Source organism: Gopherus flavomarginatus, chromosome 4, assembly GCF_025201925.1.
Source record: "Gopherus flavomarginatus isolate rGopFla2 chromosome 4, rGopFla2.mat.asm, whole genome shotgun sequence".
In the NCBI taxonomy this organism is placed as follows: domain Eukaryota; kingdom Metazoa; phylum Chordata; order Testudines; family Testudinidae; genus Gopherus; species Gopherus flavomarginatus.
The window spans coordinates 40,787,116-40,814,926 of NC_066620.1; the positions used below are offsets into that span (position 1 = coordinate 40,787,116).

A 27,811-nucleotide genomic window follows, 5' to 3' on the forward strand; every position below is an offset into this window, starting at 1 on the left:
CTTACCGTCCACCAAGAGTTCAGCCCAGACAGAGGATCAAGAGCAAGGGTTCTCAAACTGGGGATCGGGACCCCTCGGGGGGGTCGCGAGATTATTATATAGGGGGGGTCGTGAGCTGTCAGTCTCCACCCTAAAACCTGCTTTGCCTCCAGCATTATAATGGTGTTAAATATATTAAAAAGTGTTTTTAATTTATAAGGGGGGGTCACACTCAGAGGCTTGCTATGTGAAAGGGGTCACCAGTACAAAAGTTTGAGAACCACTGATCAAGAGTCTCCTGATACAAGTCTTATCTGCCCAAGTGAGGACCCCCTTGTGGGGACTGAGGGTATCCAGTGCCTTGGAATCTACCACAATCTATGTTTGACCCCTCATGGTGACCTAACTGGGGGCAATGGGACTGTGCTATCTGATAGGAATGGACTGTGCTATCCAATGGGAGTCTGTGCTATCCAATAGGAAGTCTTACCATGCTTCCCCTCCAAGAGGCCAATCAGACTTTCCTGAACCTATTGAAGAGGAGGACAATGATCAGAATCAGCCAATACCACCGATACTGACAGGTATATCATTTTCCTTGCCTGATGAGGTGGTTACTCCAGCCGCTCCATCTCCTCTGGATGACCACAGACAATTCAAAGAGCTGCTTCATAGAATAGCAGAATTTCAGATCCTCTTAGAGGAGGTCGAGGACTCACAACACAAGCTTCTGGACATCCTACAGGATCCACCTGAGTAGCACTCTCAGTGAATGAGGCCCTACTGGAATCAGTAAGACCTTTATGGCATATGTTACCTACCTGTGCCTGAACCCCCAAGAGAGAAGAAAAGCAGTACTTCACTTGAGCTGAGGGAGTTGAGTTCTTGTTCTCCCACTCTGCCCAGATCTCTTTTGTAATACAAGCAGCCACAGAAAGGTCCAGGCAACAGCATCAAAGGGTCACCCCTATAGATAGGCAAGCCAGGCGTTTGGATCTTACGGGAAGAAAGGTATTTAATTCCAGAGGCCTCCAATTTTCAATTTCTAACTACCAGGCCTCCTGGCCAAATAAGTTTTTTGAACTATTTTAAGTAAGTTCCTTGACTTCAAAGACAAGTTACACCAGAAAGATAGGGCTCAATTTCAAGCCCTTATTGATGATGGCAACAACCTCTTTACAAGCTTCTGTGGATGCTGCAGATATTGCATCGAGATCTATGGTGACTGCTATAGTGATGCATTGGAAATCTTGGCTACACTCTTGGTGTTCACAGGGAAGGTGTAGAACACTGGACAAGACCTGTCTTTTGATGAAAGCAATCTGGGTACAGAGAAGACTATAACAGGGTTTGAAAAAAAAGAACTAGATACATTCATGGAGGATAGGTCCATCAATGGCTATTGGGCAGGAATGGTGTCCCTAGCCTCTGTTTTGCCAGAAGCTCGGAATGGGAAACGGGATGGATCATTTGATGATTACCTGTTCTGTTCGTTCCCTCTGGAGCACCTGGCATTGATCACTGTCAGAAGACATGATATAGGGCTAGATGGACCTTTGGTCTGACCCAGTATGGCCTTTATTATGTTCTTGTGAAGACAGATGAATCTTTGCATTCATTAAAAGACTGCAGGCAAACCTTTGTTCCCTCGGAATATGTACGTCATCCCCGAAGAGGAAATAATATAAACTGTCTTACAAGCTTAGGCCTTTACCCAGCGTGTCGCCCCAACCAAAAAATATTTTTGACAAGATCCTGGGGATCTGAAGACCAATGTTGATGCCATCTCCACCCGATTCTGAGATCTGCTTTGGTGGATGCTTGGTACAATTTTCCCACTACAGGAGAGCAGCAACAATGGACAAATGCATGCTGGATATCATCCATTCTGGCTATAGCACTGAATTTCTTTCCCCACCAGATCACCCTTCCCTGAAGCTTTTCAGGGATCATTCTCACGAGGAGATCCTCTTTCAGGAGGTAAAATCCATCCTCTAGTGGGGAGCAACAGAGCAGTGGTACTTCAACATCAAGGAATGGGTTTTATTTCAAATACTATCATGTGGATATTCACCCTATCCATGAAAGATTTCTCAGATTTGTGGACGATCCTGACAACTATCAATACAGGGTACTCCGATTCGGCCTAGCAGCTTCACCCAGGGTCTTCATAAAAGTGTTTTCCATGGTAGCAGCACTATGCAGACGGGCAGTTCTTCCATCATCCTGTATGTAGATGACTGTCTTCTTATAGGCAGCACTTGTCCAGAAGTCATTGCATTGACCTTGTCACTGCTCCATCTCCCAGCATCTCTGAGAATCTCTGTGAACATGCAAAAGTCTATCCTGACATCAACACAGACTAGATTTCATAGAAGCGACCTTAGACTCCGAGCAAGGGCTTATCTCCCTATAGACAGATTTTGGGTTATGCACAACCCTCACATATCACTCTCTATTTGCCTTACTCTACTGGATCATGTGGCTTCATGGTGTTACATCCAGACTGCACCTCCATTGCTTGCAGGCTTGGCTTTGAACAGTACATATACTGAGCAAACACAGCATGAACACTGTAATGAAAATCCCAATCAAGATAAGGGTTTCTCTGATTTGGTGGAAAGAGCCTTCAAATGTACGCATGGGCAATCCTTTTCTATCCCTCGCACAATAATCAGAAGCCTCTTTATTAGGATGGGGAGTCTCACAGGACACTTTGACACCCTGGGAAACCAGAATGCATGTAAATCTCCTGGCATTCAGAGCAGCAGGTCAAGAATCTTGCAGAGTATTTTTACTGTTAATCCAATCTCACCATGCTCTCATAATGTCAGACAGTGACAGCCATATTCTGCATAAATAGGGAGGAGTGAGATCCATTCCTCTGTGTAAAAAAGTGTCCAGTCTGTGGAACTGGTATATCAAAAACCCAATGCCTTATCAACAATGTAGCTCCCAGGAACCCGGAATTCACTAGCGGACAGACTCAGCAGATACTTTGCCACCAACCACAAGTGAAAATACACAGGTCAGTGGTGAACAGCATCATCGCTAAATATGAAACCTGCTTTGCCTCCAGCATTATAATGGTGTTAAATATATTAAAAAGTGTTTTTAATTTATAAGGGGGGGTCACACTCAGAGGCTTGCTATGTGAAAGGGGTCACCAGTACAAAAGTTTGAGAACCACTGATCAAGAGTCTCCTGATACAAGTCTTATCTGCCCAAGTGAGGACCCCCTTGTGGGGACTGAGGGTACCCAGTGCCTTGGAATCTACCACAATCTATGTTTGACCCCTCATGGTGACCTAACTGGGGGCAATGGGACTGTGCTATCTGATAGGAATGGACTGTGCTATCCAATGGGAGTCTGTGCTATCCAATAGGAAGTCTTACCATGCTTCCCCTCCAAGAGGCCAATCAGACTTTCCTGAACCTATTGAAGAGGAGGACAATGATCAGAATCAGCCAATACCACCGATACTGACAGGTATATCATTTTCCTTGCCTGATGAGGTGGTTACTCCAGCCGCTCCATCTCCTCTGGATGACCACAGACAATTCAAAGAGCTGCTTCATAGAATAGCAGAATTTCAGATCCTCTTAGAGGAGGTCAAGGACTCACAACACAAGCTTCTGGGGCGGGTCATTCAGCAGGAATTTTGGACATGCACAAAACACAGACAGGATTGGTTCCCATATGGTTACAAAGCTGCATTAAAGTGGAACAATTTTCAGCTTGTGTGATTGGAGGATATCTGGATGTATATTATAACACTGTCCTCCATAAATGAGGAAAAGTTGAGGTGCCTTATTATTCTTTTGTTCCACTCTTTCTTTCTATGGGGAATTTGCCAATGCAATATCACTGTCTTCCTTTTAAACAAACAAACAAACAAACAAGCAAAAAAAGCAATGGCTGTTGAAAATAGCAATTCCAGTCCTGAGAAGCATTTCTTGCTCAATTTTATCCTACAAAAATGTTTCTACAGCAAGTTACAGTGGATCCATATATTTGATTTGGGAGAAATGAAGTAACAGCTACCCAAACTGAGCTTGAGCACTCCTGAATTTCGAGGTGTTCAAATCTGGAAGGCAGGTGCTGGGTGTGTGTGTGGCCGGGGGGGCTGTGGGCCCCTGGACATTCTCGTAACCAAACTAGGGAAATCACAGTCTAGATAAATTTACTATATGGTGGGTGGCACAACTGGTTGAAAGACCATATTCGAAGAGTAGTTATCAATGGTTCACTGTCAAAGTGGTAGGTTGTCTCTAGTGGGGTCGCACAGGGGTCAGTCCTGGGTCCAGTACCATTCAAAACTTGTATTAATGACGTAGATAATGGAGTGGAGAGTATGCTTTTAAAATTTACAGATTACACTAAAATGTAAGAATTTGCGAGCGCTTTGGAGGACAGGATTAGAATTCGAAAGGACCTTGACAAGTTGTTGAATTCAGACCAATTCTCCAAGATGAAATTCAATAAAGCAGTGGTCTCCAACCTTTTCACACCCAAGATCACTTTTTGAGGAAGGAAACAGATCCTGGGTAGAAAGAGCAAATATAATAATCAAGCATCAAGAATGGTTTTCTTGAGGTCCAGCTTAATGTTTACAAGCAAAATGAAAGCATGTGGGGGTTAGCACAGAGGAGTCCACAAGCCTTACAGAAATAAAAGAGATAAACCTAATCGCGACTTTCTAGACATTTCCTGATCTACTTACATATCTGGGGTTTAAAATTGAGTAGTTTTTAGGTATGATCTGGTGATTTTCATACCTAGTTCACAGATTTTTACAGCATAGCTTCAGCCCTGTTTTTGCTCTGTCCCCTCTCTCCAGAGAACAACAGACAGACAGACAAAGGGAAAGTTTTTTCCCAATTTTAAAAAGTTTTAGCCTTCCCGTTGGGTGGTCAGGTGCCCATGCCCTTCCTTTTACTGATGGGCTTTTTTAACCCTTTACAGGTAAAGCAAGTAGAGAACAGCTATTAACTAGGATTTTATAGCTAACTGGCTGGATGTTCATAAAAGGGAGCCTCCCCCCCCATTCATTTGTCACAGTGGAATGTGGAATACACAAAGGGACCAGCACTCAAAGAAGAAAGAAAAGTTACCCTTTGTAACTGAAGTTCTTTAAGGTGTGTGGTCTCTATCTGTATTCTAGCTGTCCCTCTGCTTTGGATCATCTCTGATTTGTGGTAAGAGGAGGAACTGGAGACATGTCCATCTGCACCATGCCTTATACTGTTGGCATAGAACATTAGAAGACGAAAGGTACAGGTGCAGACCAACAGATGCTACTTAACAAAATTCTTCAGTCTCAAGTGCATGGAGTGTATGCTCGCCCACAGTGGAATACAGATAGGGACCACACATCTCAAAGAATTCCAGTTACAAAGGGTAAGCAACTTTCCTTTTTTAATTTAATTTTTAGTATACAGCAAATTGAAAAGCCTCTGTTTCTCTAAATTATGGAAATCTCCATTGTCTTCGACTGTCATGCTGAACATTTTTGAAAGATCTACACCATGCTTAACCAATGTGAGTTGCACTGTTAAGTCCTGTCTTTACTATTTAAAAAGCTACCTTGTTGGTGAACATTGTAGTGCCTAGCACAGTTAGAATACAGTTCTAGTTTGCCTGGGTAAATATACCAAGTGGCAGTCCCTGCTTAATTGCTATTTGTGTACCAACTACTGTCTAAATTAAGTACAGCTTTGTAACATCTCCCTTTCGTGCACCTCAGTTTAACTCTTGCTGAAGCAGAAGTCAGAGTTCTCTCTTTGCAGAAAACATTAAACATTCAGGGCTATTGTATTCAAAACACTGTATGTAATATTGATAACATCTCCCAGTGAGCTTCAGGGAAAGAGTACCACTCAATGTTGTTAAACAAACATTTAATATACAAGAAAATTGTGAACAGTGTCTGGACTGCTTATGAATAACTTTTAAACAAAGCTATTAGGTAGTAAATCGACTGGTGTTTCTTATATACGGTTAGCAGTTAGCTAATAGCCAAATGTAAATGGCTTATCCTCTAGGAGTAGCAAATGCTCCACTCCCAACTCTCCCTGTAAGTCCATAAAATATATTGCAACAGATCATACATTCGTCTGAGGACTTCTCTAGTAAGTACAGCTGGAGTAACACTCATCTGTATCCAAGGTGGTACAGGTACTGGGACTCAGCCCTCAGAGCAGGCCCATATCTTGGCCTGCATCAATCAAAAGCTGAGTCCACAGGGCTGCCTTTAAGCCTCCCTTCCCAACATTTTGATTGGCTCAACTGTTAGATAGTGAATATGTGTGGGGTCTGCAAGACTGCTTGCCCTTAATGGAAACTTTCTGTACAGCTTCCATAACTACTGCTGAGCATGTTTAGTAACTGCCACACACCCTACTTGTGGATGTTTCTGGACAGGATGATAGAAACAGAGCAACACAAGAATGGCTCTGGCCAACTCTGTTAGATTGTGCAGATTCATCAACTTAACCTCCTTATGCTTTGACAGCTGTAAAAGGATCATCAGGAATATTTTATTGTCAGCCTATGACATCAATGCAATTTCTTTCCCATATCCAAGCTCATGATAAGATTGACTATATCAAGGAAATTCATAGATTCTAGGGTCAGAAGGGACCAATGTGATCATCTAGTCCGACCCCCTGCACAAAGCAGGCCACAGAACCCTACCCATCCACTTCTATAACAAACCCCTAACCTATGCCTGAGTTATTGAAGTCTTCAAATTGTGGTTTGAAGACCTCAAGCTGCAGAGAATCCACCAGCAAGTGACCCATGCCCCACGCTGCAGGGGAAGGCGAAAAACCTCCAGGGCCTCTGCCAATTTGCCCTGGAGGAAAATTCCTTCCCGACCCCAAATATGGCAATCAGCTAAACCCTGAGCATGTGGGCAAGACTCACCTGTGCCACAGCCTATGTTTTACTCGAACAAGTTACTGGACTCAATAGAGGAGTAACTGGATACAATTCTGTGGTATACACGAAGTCAGGTGAAGTGATTTAATGGCCCCTTTTTGCCTTAAAATCTAAGACTTTATTAAAATATTTTCAACATTTGAGGGTAAAAATCTTGCCAAAATTTGCCAGAAATATTTACAAATTTTTACTGGCTCTGTTCTTAAAAGTTAAAAGCCAACTGACAATTGAAGCCAAATCTAGTGTATGGTATGTGGAGTGTCCGCTGTAATGGTTACAGGGAGCCTCTGTCACCTTTCTGGACTCTCTGAGTGCGCCATCTCAAGTGTCAGGCTTTGTGCCTTTACCTCTTCTGGATGGAATCCTGTGGTTCTCCCACTTTTAGACTCAGCCCTATGCTACAGTACCCTGTGTATCCTTCATTTTTACCCTGTATGTCTGACCAAGTTTGGGCACCTGCAGTTGTTTGCTTTACAAGTTTGTGCCCATTAGTAAATATAGTGACCAGACAGCCTTCTTAAACCAAAGTATTGTTTATTTTAGCAGTAGGAACAGAGCATTAGAGAAAAAAAGGATTTAAAAACAACTACTAGTCTATATGCGTCTCTGTCTTGCCTAAAGACTTATCTTCCTCTGGTGATAACCTAGGTAGGCCTAACTTCGTCAGATGCTCGCAGCAGGTCCATGTGTCTCACACTAGTTTCCCCCCAAAAAATATGCTCTAGAAAGAGGATCCCTTTTAATCCTCCCAGAGAACATAAGTACAGCCATACATTGGGTCAGACCAAACGTCCATCTAGCCCAGTATCCTGTCTTTCGATAGTGGCCAATGCCAGATGCTTCAAAGGGAATCAACAGAACAGGTAATCATCAAATGATCCATCCCCTGTTGCCCATTTCCAGTTTCTGGCAAACAGTTCTTCTGTTCTTCTGTATTCATGGGCCTTTCCTGGCCTGGTCCAAAATACTTTTTCTGGTTAGCTGGAGGGGAGGCAAAATCATGAGAGCTTTAGTTCTGGCATTATCTCTTAACAGTTCTCAAGTGTTTGCTGAGAGGTGGCTTATCTTGAGCTATTCTTTTCTTTCCTGCCTGGTTTTCCAGCCAGACACCTATTGAGTTAAATCAACATAGTCATGCAGAAAACCAATCTGCCACATCCCCATAATCTTTAATTTCAGAATGATAAAGTTCCCTGAAATTTTTTTTAAATCTGCTTTTCCTGCATAAAATGTATCTTTTTGTTAGCGACCTAATGCCAGTCTTCAAGGAGAAAAAATATCCAAATATATTATAGGCAGGAGCTGGAATATCTCTTAAAATGCGTAGAATAACAAAAGCAACCCTTTTAAAGGTCAAATTGTGCCTTACTTGCACAGAACAAATTTGTCACTTAACTGTGCCAGTGCAGCTATACTTGGAACTAGGTCACAACTTAGTCCACAGGCAAAACTCTGATTGGTTCAGCAGGGTTGTCTAAGTTAAGTAATGCAGGATTTTTTACAAAAGCTTTGCCAGTGGCATCCAGGATCTTAGCCAGACTGTTAGAATAACAACCATTTTGTTTATCATTTAAAGGACGGGAGGAGGGAGAAAATAGGTTAAAAAATCAATAAGGGCTGGGGATTAAATGAGATTACAGGAGGCCAATTTATCTTCTATAACCTGACTGAATTTAAAGTGGAGGTTTAAATATGACCACTGTCTTTCACACACATTTCTGTTGTGCAAAATGTATGTGCAGTTTTTCTACGAGGCTATCTTAAAGTGTAAGCAGGTAGGAAGTGTTTGTGCCAGGAATTTTGGACATCTCTCCAAACTCCCAAAAATATTTAAAATTCCAGTAACAATTACTTCTTTATTAAAGGTTGAGGAGAGGACTAGGTAGTTCAGTGAATCAATGCAAAAATGAAAATCTGACTTGGGTCAAATGAGACATAAGATTAATTGTTATTCTAATTCTGCACTAGGCATTTATGTATCGCCCCTCTCAGAAAGGCCTGTGTGAGACTAACTAGACCTGGTTCCCCTTCCCGAAGCCACTCAAGTGTATCTTGGGCTAATTTGACAGAGTATGCGGGGGGGAAAGGGAAAAGAATTCTATGTAGGCTGCAAAATTTTGGCCACTATTTTATATTCACTTCATTCAGAAGCCAAATTCCATAGTCAGCTTTTAAAACTGAGGGTAGGGGAATAAAGCAGGAACAATGAATTAAACTCTGTGCCTCTGTCTGAATGAATTATTTTGGGAACAAATCTGTGTTTACACCCTGTGTAGTTAGTTATTACTTTAGAATGCACAAACTTGTGTTGTGCATTTCGCATATGCATAGGAATAGACTATGCAAACTTACCATAGCCATGTGTTCTCGTAACAGAATAATACTCTGGTCTGAGAACGATTGTTGAGGTTAACCAGACTGATTTAGTTGGGAATTGGTTCTGCTTTGAGCAAGGGGTTGGACTAGATGACCTCCTGAGGTCCCTTCCAGCCCTGATATTCTGTGATTCTATGACTAATGCAACAAGAGCAGCTGCTGGATAGAAGTTGCCTATATAAGCCTGGAAACTGTGTCATAGTCCTCCAACCAGCAACTTCCAGAGTTCAAACGCATTGTAAACAGTTAACATAGAAAACCGTTAACCTCCCCCAATTAACATGGGTGGGAATAAACCCAGAGCAGAGGATTCTCCTGTTATGAGCCGACCTTTGTGGTTAATTCAGATTGTCTATTCTCATACACAGACTGTTGGGAAGTAGCAGCTACCCATCTGAGTTTGTGTTGGGGTGGGATAAGGAACAGACAAGAGGGAGGAGAAAAGGTAATGGCAAATGGCAATTTGAAGAACCCAGAAATCAAACACAGCCTCTGAAGAAGCCACATCTATTTTGTAGTGTCTAGTTAAAGAATGTGAGGATTGGCAGGTGGCGGCCACTCTGCATGTCTCCTCATCCTCATAAGGCCACTTAGTTTTTTTCTTCTGAGATAGAAACAAATGCTGTAGAACACACTCTAAGACTTGAGAAACAGATGTTCCAGCCTTCTTATAAGCTTTGGTTGTTGATCTGACCTATTGAGAGGTGATTGTCTAAAATGTTTCAAGGCCTTTGTCCTTGCCAGCACTGAAGAAGTTCTAATCAACTACCAGTTGTTCACACAGGAACAGAGAGAAATTAATATAAGATGACTAGGTCACTAGGAGTCCCTGTGGCCAGCCTAACTGATCCTATTATCAATACCATATACCAGGGACTCAGTAAAAGGAAAATATCTTTACCTTAAACATTTATCCCTCCTCAAGAGGAAATTGGATGCCTGATTGCACTTTAGGGTGACCAGATGTCCTGATTTTATAGGGACAGTCCCAATATTTGGGGATTTTTCTTATATAGGTGCCTATTTACATCCCCCACCACACACACACACTCTGTCCCGATGTTTCATTCTTGCTATCTGATCACCCTATTGCACTTTAAGAGGAGAAAGAAGATTTCTTAGAGGAAATTATAGTTTTATTTTTGAAGGCTTCTCATTTCTGGAAACAGATCTCAAGAAGTAACAAGTGAAAGTAGCAAACAATGAAGAAACAGAAAGGAGTTCAGAGTTTACAATAATAACATTAGATGGCTATTCAGAATGGTTTTGTGCCCACCTTGGCACCAGTGGTTCCATTTTTTAAGTTAATATGTAATTTGACCCGTAAGAATCAAGCCTCCAAAACCCTATAAAGCAATTTGAAACCTTTTATCCAGTTTTTAAAATATCACTGAGATCTACAAGTGAACTTACAGTCTCATGAAAGCTGAGTTTAAATTTTATGCACACAGCTGTTTTATTTATAGATATTGGCCACCTACTCGTGTATGAAATTGCCAAAATATTTGTCCTCTGAGTTTGATTAGAAAAAATACTTTTACTCAATTTTAACTAAATTAGATATTTAGCAAATATCAGAATTAATGTACTGTTATAGTTCCTGTTCTGCTAATTATTATTTAAACAGTTACTTCGCAGTGAGCAAAAATAGCAAGTGTAAAGCAAATTGCTGATTTTGAAAATATATTATTTCAGTGAGAGGAAAAAAGTTCAAAACTAATGTATTATAAATGAATACAAACCATTTTCATCTTTATATGCAGGAACCCTTATGTGCATTATTTACATATGAAATGAAAACATTTGTTAATATAAGGTGAGTTTATACTTTTTTACAGGGACTCCTGGATGATGACCAGGAAACTGCATGAATATCCTCTTGCAGAGTTCCTTTGAATTGTTTCATTGGAGATCAGGAGTGGAGACCACAAAAGATAGTACTGATAGAGATGCTACATAAATAGTCTCAGCATTAATAGCTTGAGAAGGGAAAGCCCTATGGTGTGGATGGCGATGAATACTACCTAGGGTTGCATTTCCCAAATGAATATAGATTGGATTTAAGGGTTTTTTCTGCTGAGTTTTGTGTGGAGGAGATTACAGGTGGAGAAGAGATTATGCCCAGTACTGTGTTGGTTCAAATCCTTCCTCCTTGTTCTGACAGAAATGAGGCCAAAGGATTGAGTTTTCCATTTCTTTACTCTCTTCCAAAGGAAACAACAAAGAGGATGACCTGGCTTTTAACTCATTCATATCTTCTTTAAAAAAAGAAATAAAGTAGTAATACAACAGATGTCTAGTTTCAGTAATTAAGCCAGGTACTATTGATACAATTACGCACCTGGTCCAGTGAACATGTAATGTGGTTGACTAAATACTGCTAGTTTCTTCCAATAAATTCCTATTCATTTAGTGTCAGCTTTTGCATTCCAGAATAAGCCAGCCAATGACTGCCTTATATTGAGCATGACTTTACTATAAAAGGTGAAGCAAACTCTGTTTAAAAAAATATTTGCAGAGCTCCAAACTGAGAGAGACTAAGATTAATTTCATCTTGTATAAACCTGGTCTACAATCACTACTGCTTAGGGGAGGTAAAGGTAGAGCAAAAATCAAAGGGAGTCCAACATTATTATGCATTCCAAAGCCAGCTGGATCAAAATGTAGTTGCACATTAAGATTCTAAACCTGGCAATTCAGATTTACATTCGCAGAGGGGGGCATATCTTGTGAAGGATACATTTCCTGCTTCACATACCAATTAGTTTCTTGCTTTAAACAAATCACTTATTGTTATCCCAATGATTATATTACTATATAACTGCTGAATTTGGACCTGTTCATTGAAATCTGAATGTGAGCACATAAAGATAAAGGGAATATTTAGTTTTATTAACATTTTCTCTTAATTTTTTCCCCTAGATTCTAAGAACTCATGAAAGGTTCCTATTTTTGCCAGTGACTTCAACTCTTCCTAATTTTATATTCACACGCCAGAATTAAAAATGTAACTACCACCAAGTCTCAGACTATAGTGATTTGTTCAACCTTAATGGTATAAAATTGGCCAGTCCGTTAAGTTTTATTTGAGGTCTAACCCAGCGTTAGTGGATGTTTGTGTTTGGTATGGAGGGTGATGTCTGTGATTTTTCTTTCAAGTCTCTGATCTAGAATTCAGTTCCAGTTATAAAGATGAAATTTCATTTGTCAGTAAACACTTTCACAGCCAGAAAACAATGTCAAAGTTGAGGTTGCTAGTGCTTTCAGAATGAAATAATGCAGCTGAGGGCCTCATACAAACCTCACTATTTCTTCACACTTCCTGTTTCATTCCTTCCAGTCATCCTAAGCCCTCAAATCTATGAAATTACATGGTGAGCCAGTGGGAGCAGTTTATGGCACTGTCTCTTTTCTCTTCTTCCTCATCAAATTAAAAGGACATTCCTTCAAGACCTTGAGTGATTATCTGTTGATGGCAGGTAGTGATCGATCTATCAGGGATTGATTTATTGTGTCTCATCTAGACGTGATAAATCGATCCCCAAACTTTCTGCTGTTGACTCCGGAACTCCACCAGGGCGAGAGGTGGAAGTGGAGTTGATGGGGGAGCCGCAACTGTCGATCCCACGCCTTGAGAACGGGAGGTAAGTCGATCTAAGATGCGTCGACTTCAGCTGCGCTATTCTCGTAGCTGAAGTTGAGTATTTTAGATCGATTCCCCCACCCCAATGTAGACCAGGCCTTGAAGCAGGGCTGGCGCTTCCATTTAGGCGACCTAGGCGGTCGCCTAGGGCACCAGGATTTGGGAGGGCAGCATTCGGCGGCAATTCGGCGGCGGGGGGTCCTTCTGCGCTCTGGGTCGTAATCGGCAATTCTGCGGCAGGTCCTTCACTCGCTCTGGGACCTGCCGCCGAAGTGCCCCGAAGACCGGGAGTGCGGAAGAACCCCCGCATAGTGCCCCAAAAGCCCTGGCGCTGCTCCTGCCTAGGAGAAGCAGGAAGTGACACAAAGGCACAACATGGAACTTTTAGGAAACCACATTTTTCCTCCCTCAGATATAAAAGTCCTGTGTAATTTTTTATGAACATCCTATTTTCTTCATATTTTGATCTGATTAGTCATCTGAACTGGATGCATAATGTATTTTTTTTTCATAAATACACCTCTACCCCAATATAATGTGACCCAATATAACACGAATTCGGATATAACGCGGTACAGTAGCGCTCCGGGGGAGTGGGACTGCGTGCTCCAGCAGATCAAAGCAAGTTTGATATAACACAGTTTCACCTATAATGCCATAAGATTTTTTGGCTTCCGAGGACAGCGTTATATCGGGGTAGACGTGTATTCAGGTGGAGAGGAAGGTGACCTACATTTTGGCCATTTGTCTGTGGACAAAAATAAGGAGTGCTGTTTTGAATGCTTAAACTCACATTCTAGCTACTGCTAGGATTTTTGGCTGGAGACAAGATTTCTGCTAAGCTTATTTACCAGAGCACCATTATATTTAGTTAACTACCTTTGTAGTGGAAAGGGTGTGAAACATTTTTATATTAATAATAAAACAAAATAAAATGTAAGAGCACAGTTTCTGTAGAAATCTGTGTGAGACATGATTTTAAATTATACAAGCTGCGCATAACTGAAATATTTCAGGATAGGCCATCCAGCTATTGGGTGCTGTTATATAAAGTCAGTTTCAGCATTGAGTTCAACACAGAGTTTTGTGACAGCCAGAGCAATAGTGGAATTGCTGTGTCCAACTGACATATATTGCTAGAAATTTTACTCACATGTGCAAAGCACTGAAACAAGCAAACACCAAACATTTGGCTAACCCTAAGCTAATAAAGCACCATTTCTAAATCAAAAGACATACCGTACACGCAAGCTTATATGATGCTGTGGTGCTGTTCTCACTTTTTCCGTAAAGGTTATGTCAGTCATGTCTTTCAGAGACATAGAATAGAAACTGAACATTTGCTTTGAGTCAAAACATTGTATAAAAAGTGGGAGTCTGGGAGCAGTTTTAGTTCCCATGAGATTTTCTGTGGTCCTGCTGGAACTCTGTATGCCCACCATCCACCCCATTTTAATTCAACTGTCTCCCAGCCATTGTCCTCTTCTCCCCAGATAACTGGATGGGACTGTTTTGAGCCCATCACTTTGTTTCTTAATGTGTTCTGGATGCTCACTGTTGAGTCATTTTCTTTCCCCATGCATTGAGCATGCTATCTCTGAAAGGCTTCTAGTTTCTGCCAAACTAGTGTGTGAAAATTGAGAACACTGACACAATGCCAAGAACTGAAACTTGACTGTGTAAATATTTGGACTTTGCTTAGTCTATGTGTGTAGAAGCTATTGTTTTTACAACTTTAAAAAATAGGCATAGCCATATTGAAATGATAATGGCTTCCTCTGGGCATTGTTCTTAATGATATACATCTTTGCTGGGGGCAGATCTTTGCACTATAACATTGCAGTGTGTTTTGGTTTCTCTGAACTATTTCACTTTTCTGGCTCACCTGGATAAAATATCCATGTTGTGAAATATGTATAATTATTCATGAGTTTGTATACATGGACTGTACTTGTATTACAAATTGTAAAACCTACTCATAAATATATAGCTTGGAAAATCATACTGGCTTTACACTGCTACATCTTCTGAAGGAGCCTTTAAAGCATTGTACTGACTTGCCAATGAATGTCTGTATAGAACAACACAGCATTTACGGTGTTTGGATCACTTATGATCTGATAAAGTGTAACATGTTTGGGACTCTCTTTAGGTGAGTTGTGTCCAAAATTAAAACGTAGTTACTAAAAGCATTTGGGTTTTATGTGGCCATTTCAAACCTGTCTTTCCATTCTGTGGGTTTATTTTCTTAAAGAAAGCTAATTATAATAAAATATCATTATGCCTCTAACCAAAAGGTATGCTGTCAGTGCCTCCCAGTGGACAGAGCACTCACCTGGGATGTGGGAGACCCAGGTTCAATTCTTCCTCTGCCTGATGTGAGAGAAGGAATTTGAACTTGGGTATCAGTCATTGCAGAAGAGTCAGTGGGCGTGAAAGAGAGTGTGAGATTGACTCTAAAGCCTTGTGGTTTGGGTACTCACCTTGGAGATGGGAGACCATTCAAAATCCCCTATTTAATTATCTATACACAGCCAAATAGCTTGAGTGCGGGGAAGAGATGTGCTGTAGAGTATCCTAGAGCCCAGTGGCTAGGGCCCTCTTGTGCACTGTATGGGACTTAAGTTCAAATCCCATTTTCATGTCAGGTAGAGGGTGGAATGGAACTCCAGGTCTTCTTCATTCCAGGCAGGTGCCCTAACCACTGGACTAAAAGTTAGAAGGGAGGTCGTCACTGCCACTGTTTTTCTTACTTTGGGGGGAGGGAAGTGGGGCTGAAATTATTTGTCAACTTCATGTTAAATTTGCAAATACTTTTGGGTCAACAAAACCTCAATTTTTCTTTCTATCTATCTATCTATCTATCTATCTATCTATCTATCTATCTATCTATCTATTCATACATACATACTAAAGAGAAACACGTGATATTCTTACCACAGGCAGGAAATGGATCTTGATTTTCAAAGCTGCAGTTCTTAAGCTATGACAGTCCAAAGTTGGGACCTATCTTTACTTTTAAATATCAGGCTTTTCAGAGCTGACCCAGATTTTGAAACATGTTGAGACTCGAGTCCTTCAACTGGTAGAGGCTTGAGTCTATTGCAATAATGATGATACAAGTGGAATATAGAACAGAGGGTGACAACCACATACTTCTTATTGCATCTCTTACTAGTCATTTAGAAGAGGCTTTATATCTCTTTTTTATTGGACTGGGAAGATTAATTTAAGGGGAAAATAGCCCCTGAATATTCGCACTGGCTCTACTAGAGAAAAAAAGGACTAGGAATTTTTCCTTCTTTTATTTGGCTGACAGTTTTGAAAAATGTATAATACCTTATGTCACTGCATAGGAATAATATATGTAGCATGGAAAAGTTACAGGCCAGAAAGGTAAATGTGTGTTAGGTTATATATGTTTATAACCAAGTTTTCCTCTCCAGGGGTGTGTTACAACACCTGGGTTTTCCATTGCCATGACGAACTGCCTCTTCTGTAGTCCAATACAGCTGCAAAACTTTTGTCCTAAAGCAAATTTTTCATTTTCATGTCATGGTTGTGTATATTCTCTGTAAACTTGCAAAAATGTTCCAGTGTTTTTTACCAGAATTTTAAAGAAGTTGTAAAGTTGAAACTGTTTCTTGAAATATACTGTAATTAAATCCTTGAGTGAATTTAAAGCTTAAAATTAAGCTTGCAAAACAAACTTCAGAAACTGAAATTAAAATGAAATATTGAACACTGAGTATTAGTAAGGCCCTACCAAATTCACAGGCCATTTTGGTCAATTTCACAGCCAGGAGATTTTAAAATTAGTCAGTTTCACATTTTCAGATGTTTACATCTGAATTTTCACAGTGTTTTAACCAGGGGTTCCCGACCCAAAAGGCTGTCAGAGTGTGGGGGTCACAAGGCTATTGTAGGAGGGTGGTGGAATTGCCACCCTTCTGTCTTTAGAGCTGGGCAGCCAGAGAGGAAGGATTCTGGCCAGGCGCCCAGCTTTAAAGCCAGCGCCATTGCCAGCAGCAGCGCAGAAGTGAGGGTCACAGTGTATGTTGGGGTGGGTTACCATATGTCTGGTTTTCCTGGCAGTCTCCCACCCAAGTGGAGAGATGACAGCTGGAGCCACAGCTTCCCCGTACAGGGGGCGACAGCTGGAGCTGCAGCCTCCATGTAGGGGAGGTGGGGAGTGTAACAACTAGAGCCATCGCAGCTTCCTGAGGTTCTCAGAAATGGGTCTGACCCACCCTGGGAGTGGCTCCTGCAGGGAAAGAGGAAGTCTCATCCCTTCTCATCCCTGGCCAGGACTAACAGCTGGAGCCCTGTGCAGGGTAGGAGCCCCTAGCTGGGAGCCAGTTTTCATAGGGGAGATCAGATTTCATGGCCCATGATGCATTTTTCATGGCCAAGAATTTTGTACAGCCATAAGTATTAGTCACAGCTAAAGCTTGCAGTTTTTTGTCTCTCCTACAATGTCCATTTATGTTTGTATTGTACTGGGTTTCTTTCATTCTACAAGTTATGCCCTAGCAAAGGGTATTCTGGCTGAAACCTACAGTGATAGTGTTACAGAGAAAAATAAAGAAATATGCCTGAATTAACTTTCATATTGTCCAGGTGATTTTAATTACTTGTGGTTTGATCAAGTGTAGCAGAAAGTGGTTTACAGTTGACTGATGCTATACAACTGAAACCCCCAAAATTAAATTTTGGGTGCACAAAACAGAGACTCTGAATTCAGAAACTCATTATAACATGTTCTAAACCAAAGCAGAAATGTAGCTGTGCCTAACAAAAGATGTAGCAGTTAATTTGTGATAGAGGCTGCCCTTGATGTACTCAAAGGGAAAAGATTTTGGGGGGACAGAGGGAAGAGAAAATCTAGACTCTTGTTTTTGTTCTTTTAGTTAATTAAATAACAATAACAAAATAAGTAGATTTGTCAATTGACATAGTGATGAGACACTTATGTGATCTGACTCTCCCAAATAAGCGACTTTAAAATAATATAGAAATGTGTAATAAGAATTTTTTCTTCGAGTGCTTGCTCATATCCATTCCAATTAGGTGTGTGCGCGCTGCGTGCATGTTCGTCGGAGACTTTTTACCCTAGCAACACTCGGTGGGCCGGCAGGTCGCCCCCTAGAATGGCGCCGGTATGTCGCCTGATATATACCCCTGACGGCCCATCCGCTCCTCAGTTCCTTCTTACCGCCCGTGTCGGTTGTTGGAACAGTGGAGCACGGCTTAGCTGTTCTCCACCTCCCTAGCGATTCGCTCGTTTGTATAGTATAATGTATATAGTTAAAGAGGATCAGGGGCTCGACTCTTCTCCTCCCCCAGTACTGGGGCCCATGCCCGGTTCACCGGGTTTCAAGCCTTGCGTGGCCTGTCATCGGCTGATGCCCACAGGAGATCCGCACGACTCCTGTTTAAAGTGCCTAGGCGAATCCCACCTTGCGGACGAGTGCCGAATCTGCAAGGAGTTTAAGCCCCGGACAAAGAGAGAGCGGGACATTCGCCTGAAACAACTTTTGATGGAGGCAGCTTTAACTCCTCCATCCTCGGCACCGGGACCAAGTGCCTTTTCCGCACCGGACCGCCCGGCACCGATAAAGGCTCCTCGTCTCCACCCTTCACCGGCCCAACCCTCCAGCCGGCACCGCTCCCTCTCCCCAAGGAGCAAGAAGCACAAGACTCCTGCGGCACCTACAGCTACACCACAGTTGGAGCGTATCTCCAAAACGGACCGCTCGGCACCATCAACTGCCGTGGCACGGCTTGTCTCCGCACCATCGATTCCAGCTTCACAGGAGCCATTGAGTCCAGTGCCTACCAGCTCCCCAGCATGCGCTGTGGTTGAGCTCGTCGCGCCCTCCACACTGGAGACCTTCTCCGTGGCGCGGGACCTAATCGCTCTAACAGAGCCCGAATTGCCCCAACCCCCGGCACCGCCGGTGCAGGTTATTCAGTCACTGGGCAGGCCCACCATGGTGCGACCACGTTCACCAGGCACCACTGAACACCGTCGGTCCCGATCCAGATCCCATGATCACTCTCGGCCTCGACATCGCTCCCGATCCCGGCGCCACTCGCAGTCCCGGTACCGTTCTCCACGGAACCGGTCGTACTCGCGGCACCACTTGAGATCCTGGTCGCCGTCATGGTACTCTCAGCACCGGTCCAGATCGCGGCACCGACGTACTTATCGCAGCCGACCCCGGCACGATGATATAAGGCACCGGTCGACCTCCCGGCACCACGCTGGTAACAGGTCCCGGTCCCGCTCCCGATACCGCCACGGTTCCCTGTACCGTTCGCCAGTACCGCACAGAGATGAGCTCTATGGGCGCAGAGACCTGGCCCAATCAACTCCAGCTCCTCCGTGGCCATCGCGTCACCCGTCCGCCTCTTCACACACAGACAGCGCCTCCTACGGGGGTTCAGATGCGCAGGCCCACACGGACCATGGATCACCTCAATGGTCTTTTTGGACACCTTGGGCCTATCACCAAGTCCAGGGCGAGCCAACGGGCCCAGCACGCTCTGGCCACGCGGAGCACCGTGCACCAGAGGCCACAGTTAGCAGACCTCCCCCCGCTGGTGCAGAGGAAGACTCTGCACATGCACCTGAGCAGCATGATGTTCCGGAGACAGAGGTCCCCCAGGACGAGGCGTCAGTCCAAGACCTACTCATCCCTGGGTTATCACCCTCCTCTTCCCCGGATGAGGCGGTAGCGGGCACATCATCATCGGGGCCCCTGCCAATTGAGCTCCGAGCACATCAGGATCTTCTGCAGCGTGTTGCCCAGAATATAAATCTTCACGTAGAGGAAGTTCCTGAGGTGGAGGATCTGGTGATTAGCATATCATCGGCAGAAGCACTGACCAGGGTGGCCGTCCCCTTCATCAGATCGATCCAAGCCAGAGCAGACACCATCTGGCAGACCCCGGCTTCCATCTCACCCACAGCCAGGGGAGTAGAATGAAAATACATGGTGCTGTCCAAGGGGTATGAGTACCTCTACGTGCACCCCACCCCCTGCTCGTTGGTGGTACAGTCCGTCAACGAACGGAAGCACAACGGCCAACAAGCCCCCGCGCCAAAATCTAGGGAGGCCCGGCGCATGGATTTGCTGGGCTGGAAAATCTACTCTGCTGGAGGCCTTCAGCTCCGTGTGGCGAATCAACAGGCCTTCTTAAGCCGCTACAGCTATAACACCTGGGAACCTGTCAGCAAGTTTACTGAGTTGGTTCCCCAGGACTCCCGTCAGGAGTTTACAGCTCTCCTAGAGGAAGGGAAGAGGGTCACGAGAACCTCACTACAAGCCTCCTTAGATGCCGCCGACTCTGCAGCCAGAACGGTCGCCTCTGGCATAGCTGTGCGCCGCATATCTTCGTTGCAAGTGTCCGGCCTACCGCCTGAGCTACAATACACCATTCAAGACTTGCCATTCGATGGACAAGGTCTATTCTCGCAAAAGACAGACCCCAGACTACAGAGTCTAAGGACAACCGGGTTATTATGCATTCGCTGGGAATGCACACACCCCAGACTCAGAGATGGTCCTTCCGCTCCCAACCTCAGTGCCCTTACCCCCCGCCTCGGCCAAGACAGGATCTTGCCCGACGACGAGGCCGTACTACCCGCAGACGTCAGTCTGGACCTCAAGGGGGCAACAGTTCCGGTCCCACCAAACCACAACCGGGACCCAAAGCAAACTTTTGAGGGTGTGCCCGAGAGCAGTGTACCAATTCCCTCCCTGGATCCTCTTCACTTTTACAACCGCCTTTCCCCATTCCTTCCGGCGTGGTCCCAGCTGACCTCAGATCGTTGGGTCCTACGTATGGTGGAGCTTGGATACCATCTTCAGTTTATTTCTCCCCCCCTCGTCCCTCTTCAGGGACCCCTCTCACGAGCAACTCATCCTTCAGGAGGTTCTCAAGCTCCTCTCGATCAGAGCTATAGAGGAGGTACCGGAGGAGTTAAGGTGCAAGGGGTTTTATTCCCGATATTTCTTAATCCCCAAGACAAAAGGGGGCCTCTGCCCATCCTGGACCTGCGAGGACTGAACAAATTCATCAAAAAGTTCAAGTTCCACATGGTATCCCTAGGAACCATCATTCCTTCCCTGGATCCCGGAGATTGGTATGCCGCTCTCGACATGAAGGACGCATATTTCCACATTGCAATTTATCCCCCGCACAGGAGGTATCTGCGCTTTGTGGTAAATCAGGGTCACTACCAGTTTACTGTTCTTCCCTTTGGTCTTTCCTCGGCCCCTCGGGTCTTCACGAAGTGTATGACGGTCGTCACTGCTTCCCTGCACCATCGTTGAATACACGTCTTCCCTTACCTTGACGACTGGCTTATCTGAGGGACTTCGGAGGCACAAGTGATCAGCCATGTCGCCATCATCAGGGAGCTGTTTGTGCGTCTAGGCTTGATCATCAATTTGGACAAGTCCACCCTGGTGCCTACGCAGAGGATAGAATTTATCGGGGCAATGCTGGACTCCAACCTTGCAACGGCCAGTTTGCCCCTGCACCGGTTCCAAGCCATAGTCTCCCTTGTCGAAAGTCTTCAGAGCTTTCCAACGACTTCTGCTCGTACTTGCCTTGCTCTCCTGGGGCACATGGCTGCATGCACTTTCGTCACAAGGCATGCCAGACTGCGAATGCGCCCTCTGCAAACCTGGCTCGCTTCGGTCCATCGGCCGGGCAGGGACGCCATAGACATAATCCTGACAATTCTGCTGGATGTTCTAGGCTCCCTTGACTGGTGGAAGACGTCATCCGGAGTGTGTGCGGGCCTGCCGTTTTATCCTCCCCAGCCCTCCATGTCCCTAACAACGGATGCGTCCTCGCTGGGCTGGGGCACCCACCTAAGGCTTCTGTGCACCCAAGGCCTTTGGTCACCCTGGGAGCTGACGCTCCACATCAATGTGCAAGAGCTGAGAGCGGTCTGGCTGGCATGCCAAGCGTTTCAGCGCCATCTACACGGCCGCTGTGTTGCGGTGTTCACGGACAACACAACGGCCGTGTATTACATAAACAAGCCGGGCGGGACCTGGTCCTCCCCTCTGTGTCAGGAAGCGGTACGGCTGTGGGACTTCTGCATAGCCCACTCCATACATCTAGTGGTCTCCTTTCTCCCAGGGGTACGGAACACCCTCGCAGATCACCTGAGCAGGTCCTTCCTATCACACGAATGGTCCATCCGTCCGGACGTTCTCCATTCGATTTTCCGGAGGTGGGGCTTTCCCCACATAGACCTGTTTGCATCCAGAATGAACAGGAAATGCCAGGTGTTCTGCTCCCTACAGGGTCGCTCTCCGGGCTCCCTGTCGGACGCGTTCCTGATTCCGTGGACGGGCCTCCTCTGTTACGCCTTTCCACCGTTCCCTCTCATCCACCGAGTCCTGCTCAAGCTCCGAAGGGACAGAGCCCGTCTTATCCTGATCGCTCCGGCTTGGTACACCATGCTGCTCGACCTGTCCCTGGCAGACCCAATTCCCCTGCCACTCTGGCCGGACAAGACTTCGGCAGGATGCACCATCCGGACCTGCAGTCCCTTCATCTGACTGCATGGCTCCTGTCTGGTTAAACCAGTCAGAGTTGCGCTGTTACGCCACAGTACAGCAGGTGTTGCTGGGGAGCAGGAAGCCCTCCACGCGCTCGACATACCTTGCAAAATGGAAGCGCTTCTGCCACTGGTGTAACCAGCACGGCCATTCTCCACATTCTGCATTAGTCCCCGCTATCCTGGACTACGTGTGGTCTCTCAAACAGCAGGGGTTGGTGATCTCCTCTCTGCGAGTACATCTTGCTGCTATATCCACCTTCCATCTGGGGGAAGCTGGCAGTTCCTTTTTTTCCCACCCTGTAGTTTCCAGATTCCTCAAGGGATTGGAGCGACTATACCCACAGGTCAAACGGCCTACCCCTACCTGGGACCTGAACCTCGTCTTAACCAGGCTCATGGGGCCCCCTTTCGAGCCTCTGGCCACATGCTCGCTGCTGTACCTGTCCTGGAAAACAGCTTTCTTAGTCGCTGTCACCTCGGCTAGACGAGTCTCAGAGCTTTGTGCATTGACTGTGGATCCTCCATATACTGTGTTCCATAAGGACAAGGTACAGCTGCGACCGCACCTGGCATTCCTCCCTAAGGTCGTCTCCGCCTTTCACGTTAACCAGGACATCTTCCTGCCAGTCTTTTGTCCAAAGCCACATTCATCGTGACGAGAGCAACAGCTCCATACTTGGGATGTCCGAAGGGCTCTCACCTTCTACATCGAGAGGACCAAGCCCTTCCGGCGCTCACCTCAGCTATTCGTGGCGGTGGCGGAACGTATGAAGGGCATGGCAATCTCCTCCTAGCGTATTGCATCTTGGGTTACATCGTGTATTTGGGCTTGCTATGACTTGGCTCATGCTCAGGCGGGCCATCTCACTGCCCACTCTACTCGGGCTCAAGCCTCATCTGCCGCGTTCTTGGCCCATGTTCCCATACAGGAAATCTGCCACGCGGCCACCTGGTCTTCCATCCATACGTTTGCATCGCACTAAGCATTGGTCCAACAGTCTAGAGACAATGCCGCCTTCAGCTCAGCGGCCTTACATTCCGCAACGTCTCGCTCCGACCCCACCGCCTAGGTAAGGCTCGGGAATCACCTAATTGGAATGGATATGAGCAAGCACTCGAAGGAGAAAAGACGGTTACTCACCTTTGTAACTGTTGTTCTTCGAGATGTGTTGCTCATATCCATTCCACACCCGCCCTCCTTCCCCACTGTCGGAGTAGCCGGCAAGAAGGAACTGAGGAGCGGATGGGCCGGCAGGGGTATATATCAGGCGCCATACCGGAGCCACTCCAGGGGACGACCTGCCGGCCCACCGAGTGTTGCTAGGGTAAAAAGTCTCCGACGAACGTGCACGCGGCACACACACCTAATTGGAATGGATATGAGCAACACATCTCGAAGAACAACAGTTACAAAGGTGAGTAACTGTCTTTTATTTCTGATGGGAACATAATGGGAGGAGTATCAGAGGGGTAGCTGTGTTAGTCTGGATCTGTAAAAAGCTACAAAGAGTGGAGGGAGACATTTTTAATTCCATTAGAAGGGCTGTCACTCAGTCAGAATGTAAATCTCTGGGTCATTGGCCTATTCTTTTGCCTATGCGGTCTAGTACAAACAATAGATCTGTACTAATTAGACAATAAATTGAAGATGTTCCAGTTTTTGACTCAGCTAGTTTCTTTATGTTTACAGTAATACAGTAACAACTGAAAACTGTCATGATGCAAAGGAAAGACAGAAAGAATAGTAAGATGCCAGTATGGCTTCATTAGGAGCTCTTTAATGACCTGAAAATCAAAAAGGAATCCTACGAAAAATGGATACATGGACAATTTGCTAAGGAGGAGTTCAAAAGAAGTAGCAACAGCATGTAGGGACAAAATTTGGAAGGCTGAGGTACAAAATGAGTTATACCTAGCAAAGGACATAAAAGTCAGTAAGAGAAGGTTCTTTAAATACATGAGAAACAAGAGAAAGTTGAAGGGAAGTGTAGTTCCTCTACTTAACCAGAGAAGGAGAATTAATAACTAATGACATCCAGAAGGCTGAAACAAAACACCTCAGTCTTCACTGGGGTACTTAAGAAATTAGCTGAAGCAATTTCAGAACCCTTAGCAATTATCTTTGAGAACATCTGGAGGACAGGTAAGGTCACAGAAGACTGGAGAAGGGCAGACATAGTACCTGTATTTAGAAAAGGGAACAAAGAAGACCTGGGAAATTATAAACCAGTGTTAGCCTAACTTTGATACCTGGGAAGATACTGGAACAAATTATTAAACAATCTGTTTGTAGGCACTTGAGGGTGATAAGTAATAGCCATAATGGATTTGTCAAGAACAAATCATGTCAAATCAACTTAGTTTCCTTCTTTGACAGGGTTACTGGCCTAGGACGGGGGATGCAGTAGATGTGATGTAATCTTGCTTTTAGCTAGGCTTTTGAGACGTTCCCACGGGACATTCTCATAAGCAAACTAGGGAAATACAGTCTAGATGAAATTACTATAAGGTGGGTTCACAACTTGTTGAAGGACCATACCCAAAAAAAAAAAAAATTGGAGATATAACTATCTCCTAAAACTGGAAGGGACCTTGAAAGGTCATTGAGTCCAGCCCTCTGCCTTCACTAGCAGGACCAAGTACTGATTTTTGCCCCAGCTTCCTAAGTGACCCCCTCAAGGATTGAATTTACAACCCTGGGTTTAGTGGGCCAATGTTCAAACCACTGAGCTATCCCTTCCCCTCAGAGAGTAGTTATCAGTAGTTTGGTGTCAAACTAGTAGCGCATATCTAGTAGGGTCTTGCAGGGGTCAGTCAATATTTTCAGTAATGACTTTGATAATGGAGTGAAGAGTATGCTTATAGCATTTGCAGACAACATGAAGATAGGAGGGTTTGCAAGCACTTTGGAGGACAGGATTAGAATTCAAAAAGACCTTGAGAAATTGGAGAAATGGTCTGAATTCAACAAGATGAAATTCAGTAAGGACAAGTGCAAAGCACTTCACTTAAGAATTTAAAATCAGATGCACGCCTACAAAATGGGTAATAAAGGGTAAGTGGCAGTACTGCTGAGAAAGATCTGGGAGTTATAGTGCATCACAAATTGAATACGAGTCAAAAATGTGATGCAGCTGTGAAAAAAGTTATCATTCTGGAGTGTATTACTCGGAGTGTACAATTCTGCATGCTACATTTTAGGAAAGATGTGGACAAATTCCGGAGTCCAGAGAAGATCAACAAAAATTATGAAAGGTGTGGAAAACCTGATCTGTGAGGAAAGGTTAAGAAAAATTGGGCATGTTTAGCCTTGGTAAAAGAAGACTGTAGGAGGGCCCTGCTAATAGTTTTCAAATATGTTAAGGGATGTTATTAAAGAGGACTGTGATCAGTTGTTCTGCATGTCCACTGAATGTTTGAATGAAGGCTTGACCTGCAGCAAGGGAAATTTATGTTAGATATTAGAAAAAATTTTCCAATTATAAGGATGGCTAAGCTTTGAAATAAGCTTCCAAGGGAGGTTGTGGAATCCCCGTCATTGGAAGATTTTTAAACAGGTTGGACAGACATCTGTCAGGGATGATCTAGGTTTACTTGGGGAATGTCTTCACTACCGAACAGATCCGTGGACAGCTATCAATCCAGCAGAGATCGATTTATCACATCTAGTCTAGATATGATAAATTGATCCTTGAGCACTCTCCCGTCGACTTCTGTTCTCCAGCTTGGCGAGAGTCGCAGGCAGAGTCGACAGGGGAGCAGCAGCAGTTGACTCACTGCGGTGAAAACACCATGGTAAGTCGATCTAAGTACATTGACTTCAGCTACGTTATTCACATAGCTGAAGTTGCGTAAATTGGATCAATTTCCCCCTCCCCCCCCAGGCCTTAGTCCTGCCACAACACAGGGGGCTGGACTTGATGACTTCTCAAGGGTTCCTTTTGGCTCTATGATTCTGTGTTACAATTTCAGTGTCTGAGCAGAGTGGGAATTTTATAAGGAATTTACTTTCTGTCATCAATTTGTTTTTCTAGGCAGAATCCTTGTTTGGTGACCAGAGCTGCATATCTTGATGTCCTTGTTGTGCTGAGTGATTATCTTGGGAAATCTAGAAGAAAAGGCAAGTCAACTGTAATATACAACTTCTAAATCTGCTGCAGGAAATTTCAGTGCTGTATTAATACTGGGTGAGGTTTAGGGAGAATAGATGCACTAGTTAGACCAGTGGGAGCTGCTGGTGCTGAGCACTTTTAAAAATCTGGACACTTTGTATAGGGGTCCAGATGAGGAGAAACTCATGACCCATTGGTATCTGTGAAAACCAGTACTGGCAGGGGCTGCTAAAGAGAAGGAGGGTTCCTTCCTGCCACGGGTTAAAGGTGCTGCCTTTTTAGCATTCATGTTCCTTCTAATCAAAAGCTTAAACGTCAAACTCTGATCCCCTACGTAGCTCAAGCTTTCTAAGTAGTTCTGTTTTATTGATGCAAAATTTCAAAGATGGAATAGTGTCTCCAATCCACCCTGGAAAAAAATGGGTAAGTTCCATGGGAGTATGGAAAACTTCATAGGGATCATTTCTGCAGTAGGGTGAGAAGTTTTACAGAAAGTCACACCTCCAAAGATTCAGCAGTTTGATTGTTTACATCGTCAATGGGAAGTTCTTGGATGAAGGACCAATCAAAACTATTAAAGGCATTAAACTGTTGCTTGGCATGTTATTTATGGTCATACAAAACACAATAAATGATGAAGTAAAGTGAAAGCACGATTAGAAGGCCAGGCCTCTGGAGTGTGACTGGAGGAAGGAAAAATTCTGTGCAGCTATAATTAGCTTACTGTGTCTACGTATTGCACAGTTCTTCACATGGTGCTTTATTATTATTCTGTCCTTAGCCACTGGTACAGAAAGGTGAGTTAAGGACAGTTTTGTTGGTTTAATTCAAACCAATAACATAAGTGTTTTGTAGTTTAATTTTAATGCTGCATTTAATTGATTGAGACAAATCCTTTTTTTAAAAGAGGGTCTCTTCTGGAGGGAGACACTCTCAGAATTAAAACAAATACATTTCACTTGTTTCACATATTTTCTTGCTGAGGGGTTTCTGCAAGGCAAGAATAGATTTAACTTACCTAGGCGTGCTGCCAGTCAGACTACTTGGCTAGCACCACTGAAGTTTTGGGGCAGAACTGGCAAGCTCAAGCTCCCAGGCAGAGCAAGAGCTGCAATTATCTGGTACTGCTTCATATCCCCCTCCCCCCAATGAGCTTTCCACCAACAGGG

The 27,811-nt window shown here is 44.4% G+C and overlaps 1 protein-coding gene across 8 annotated transcripts in view; it reads left to right on the forward strand.

Annotated features, from left to right (window-relative positions):
- Window positions 1-27,811, forward strand: part of THADA (THADA armadillo repeat containing) — a 317,566-nt gene that overhangs the window by 220,173 nt on the left and 69,582 nt on the right. For 6 of the 8 annotated variants that reach the window (XM_050951713.1, XM_050951710.1, XM_050951707.1 and 3 more), the window contains one exon: window positions 26,565-26,650. In XM_050951713.1, coding sequence (XP_050807670.1) covers window positions 26,565-26,603 — 39 coding nt within the window. In that variant the 3' untranslated portion in view covers window positions 26,604-26,650. Of the gene's footprint in view, window positions 1-5,144; window positions 5,210-26,564; window positions 26,651-27,811 lie in introns of those variants that run through there. The other 2 variants (XR_007774144.1, XM_050951711.1) reach the window with 2 other exon arrangements.